At 39.2% G+C, this 3,662-nt stretch overlaps 1 protein-coding gene across 8 annotated transcripts in view; it reads left to right on the top strand.

Annotated features, from left to right (window-relative positions):
* The window catches only part of shoc1 (shortage in chiasmata 1), a 34,385-nt gene that overhangs the window by 4,801 nt on the left and 25,922 nt on the right, over positions 1 to 3,662 (top strand). For 2 of the 8 annotated variants that reach the window (XM_008417984.1, XM_017306679.1), the window contains exons 1-3: positions 2,808 to 2,881; positions 3,181 to 3,250; positions 3,365 to 3,494. In XM_008417984.1, the coding sequence (XP_008416206.1) occupies positions 2,880 to 2,881; positions 3,181 to 3,250; positions 3,365 to 3,494 (202 nt within the window). In that variant the 5' untranslated portion in view covers positions 2,808 to 2,879. The other 6 variants (XM_008417989.2, XM_008417986.2, XM_008417985.2 and 3 more) reach the window with 5 other exon arrangements.

The following is a 3,662-nucleotide window of genomic DNA, read 5'->3' on the forward strand; positions in this document are numbered from 1 at the left end:
TAGATATCAACATATCGATATCAATATCTCTCTCTATTTAGGTATTTATCTATCTCTATATATATCTATCTATCTGTCTCTCTCTATAAATATAGAGTACAGACCAAAAGTTTGGACACACCTTTTCATTCAAAGAGTTTTCTTCATTTTCATGACTATGAAAATTGTAGATTCACACTGAAGGCATCAAAACTATAAATTAACACATGAGGAATTATATACTTAACAAAAATGTGTGAAGCAACTGGAAATATGTCTTATATTCTAGGTTCTTCAAAGTAGCCACCTTTTGCTTTGATTACGGCTTTGCATACTCTTGGCATTCTCTTGATGAGCTTCAAGAGGTAGTCATCTTAAATGGTATTCCAACAGTCTTGAAGGAGTTCTCAGAGATGCTTAGAACTTGTTGGCCCTTTTGCCTCTGCGGTTCAGCTCACCCCAAACCACTTCGATTGGGTGCAGGTCCGGTGACTGTGGAGGCCAGGTCATCCGGCGCAGCACCCCATCACTCTCCTTCTTGGTCAAATAGCCCTTACACAGCCTGGAGGGAGGTGTGTTTGGGGTCATTGTCCTGTTGAAAAATAAATGATGGTCCAATTAAACTTAAACCGGATGGAATAGCATGCCGCTGCAAGATGCTGTGGTAGCCATGCTGGTTCAGTATGCCTTCAATTTTGAATAAATCCCGACAGTGTCACCAGTAAAGCACCCCACACCATCACACCTCCTCCTCCATGCTTCATGGTGGGAACCAGGCATGTAGAGTCCATCCGTTCACCTTTTCTGCGTCGCACAAAGACACTGTTGTTGGAACCAAAGATCAAAAATTTGGACTCATCAGACCAAAACACAGATTTCCACTGGTCTAATTTCCATTCCTTGTGTTCCTTAGCCCAAACAAGCCTCTTCTGCTTGTTGCCTGTCCTTAGCAGTGGTTTCCTAGCAGCTATTCTACCATAAAGGTCTGATTCACACAGTCTCCTCTTAACAGTTGTTGCAGAGATTTGTCTGCTGCTAGAACTCTGTGTGGCATTGACCTGATCTCTAATCTGAGCTGCTGTTAACCTGCGATTTCTGAGGCTGGTGACTCGGATGAACTTATCTTCCGCAGCAGAGGTGACTCTTGGTATTCCTTTCCTGGGGCTGTCCTCATGTGAGCCAGTTTCTTTGTAGCGCTTGATGGTTTTTGCGACTGCACTTGGTGACACTTTCAAAGTTTTCCCAATTTTTTGGACTGACTGACCTTCATTTCTTAAAGTAATCATGGCCACTCATTTTTCTTTACTTAGCTGCTTTTGTCTTGCCATAATACAAATTCTAACCCTATTCAGTAGGACTATCAGCTGTGTGTCCACCTGACTTCTGCACAATACAACTGATGGTCCCAACCCCATTTATAAGGCAAGAAATCCCACTTATTAACCTGACAGGACACACCTGTGAAGTGAAAACCATTTCAAGTGACTACCTCTTGAAACTTGAACAGAGTGTGTGCAAAGCAGTAATCACAGCAAAAGGTTGCTACTTTGAAGAAACTAGAATATAAGGCATATTTTCAGTTGTTTTACACTTTTTTGTTTAGAATATATTTCCACATGTGTTAATTCATAGTTTTGATGCCTTCCATGTGAACCTACAATGTCAATAGTCATGAAAATAAAGGAAGCTTATTGAATGAGTAGGTGTGTCCAAACTTTTGGTCTGTTCTCTATCTATCTATCTATCTATCTATCTGTCTATCTGTCTATCTGTCTGTCTGTCTGTCTGTCTGTCTGTCTGTCTGTCTGTCTGTCTGTAGTACAGACCAAGTCAGAATTAAAGTCAGAATTTTGACTTTATTCTCAGAATTCTGACTTTAATCTCAGAATTCTGAGATTAAAGTCAGAATTCTGAGATTAAAGTCAGAACCGTTTAAATTTTTTTTCTAGTGGCTCTAATCCTCTTCCGTAAACATATCCTTTTTTTACAAGTTATTTTAAAATCTTTATTTTTGTTCTATCTGATATACAATTTTTTTTTCGAAGCCCCCAGACCAGTGGTTCTTAACCTTTTTTGAGGTACCGAACCCAACAAATTCATATGTGCATTCACTGAACCCTTCTGTAGTGATATAATTATTTTTTTCCAAATTCAAGACATATGGGAAGATTACTAGGTCTTCTTAAAAGGTAGAGTCTCTGAGAACAGTTCTTCAAAATATAGACAGTGTTTTCAGCAACGTTGAGCTGACTGTCCAGGAACAACCCTTTGGTCGCATTTACATTTTGCCACAGTCTCAACAGGTTGGCCATCGAGAAAAACTGTAACCACTTTAAGGTCTTGTGTAGGTCAATTAATTATCTCTACATTCTTAAGAGAATGAAAAATTAATAATAAGACTTAGCGGTATTCTGATTTAGTAATGTAATTATATTAATTGTGTTACCACCCCCACGCCACTAGAGGCAGTAGCGGGCCCGAAAAGATGCAACTATTGAGAGATTTAGAAGCACACCGAAAGCTACAGAATTTGGTAAAAACTGTGAGCTTTGCTGAAGTAATTAAAGACACAAGTTCAAATCCATGCTGACAGTGGAACTCCTTCAATCAGTGCTCCTCTGCAGCACTAAAACGTGATCCTCTGCAGCAAGTGATGGCAAAGCGGGGCGCGTCATCACAACTTTACACAAGTGTCTTTACTTCCGGGGCAGAGGCTCCGCCGAACCCCTGAGACCTGGTTAAGAACCACTGCCCTAGACCCTAGTAATTACGGCACTTTTACTTTAGATATTAAGAGCGCATCACTCCATCAAACCTCAATAGACGATCTTTGTCACTACTGGCACGACGACTCCGTTTCCGCCCCAAATGAAAACACCGATAACCTACCCAATTAAGACATGTAGGTTTGATGCTGTGTAACAAATTATTATTATAAAAGTTTATTTCTATAATTTTTTTACGTATTTCTATTATTATAAGTTTAAAATTAAGGAGTAGAAAATAACTTTTCAGCTAGCTATTGCTAGCTTAAAAACTAGCTAGCTAAATAGGCTAAAATATATTAGCATTTAACAGTTTAATTTTAATTATTGGGCATACTTAAATAGAGTGAAAACACAATCAAATATATAGCTGTAAGGTGGGAGAAATTGAGTTTTTGTCCTTTTAAAATAGATTTATTTTTTTTACATTTTAAAGGTGTAATAAAAACGCCTCAAATGAACTCTTCTCCGCTGTCCGATTTAAAGCTCTTGACTATGTGTTTGAGGTGAGTCTTTACCTTTAAGGTGAGTTTATGTCTTTGTGGTGAGGTTTGGCGTCTGCTTTAACTTGACAGTATCTCAAAATTAAACCTTAGTGTTTTTTTAATCTTCTTTTTTAGGCTAGCACCACTCTGAAGATTTCCATGAACTTACTGTCGCTGCCAGCGCCCTATCTACCTGGTACCAGTGACCTTTACCCCCACAGTGGCAGGTTACCTGATGACACCTATAGGAAGCCATGGATCCGAGGTAAACAAAACACAAAGATACATTTAAACAGCTATCAATTCATTTATGTGGAGCTGCAGATATTGGGAACAAATTGTGAACGTTAGCTGGAGATAGGCACCAGCAACCCTCCCGACCCCATTAGGGACAAGGGTGTAAAGAAAATGGATGGATGGATGAGTATATATA

The sequence above is a fragment of the Poecilia reticulata genome, linkage group LG9, assembly GCF_000633615.1.
Source record: "Poecilia reticulata strain Guanapo linkage group LG9, Guppy_female_1.0+MT, whole genome shotgun sequence".
In the NCBI taxonomy this organism is placed as follows: Eukaryota; Metazoa; Chordata; class Actinopteri; order Cyprinodontiformes; family Poeciliidae; genus Poecilia; species Poecilia reticulata.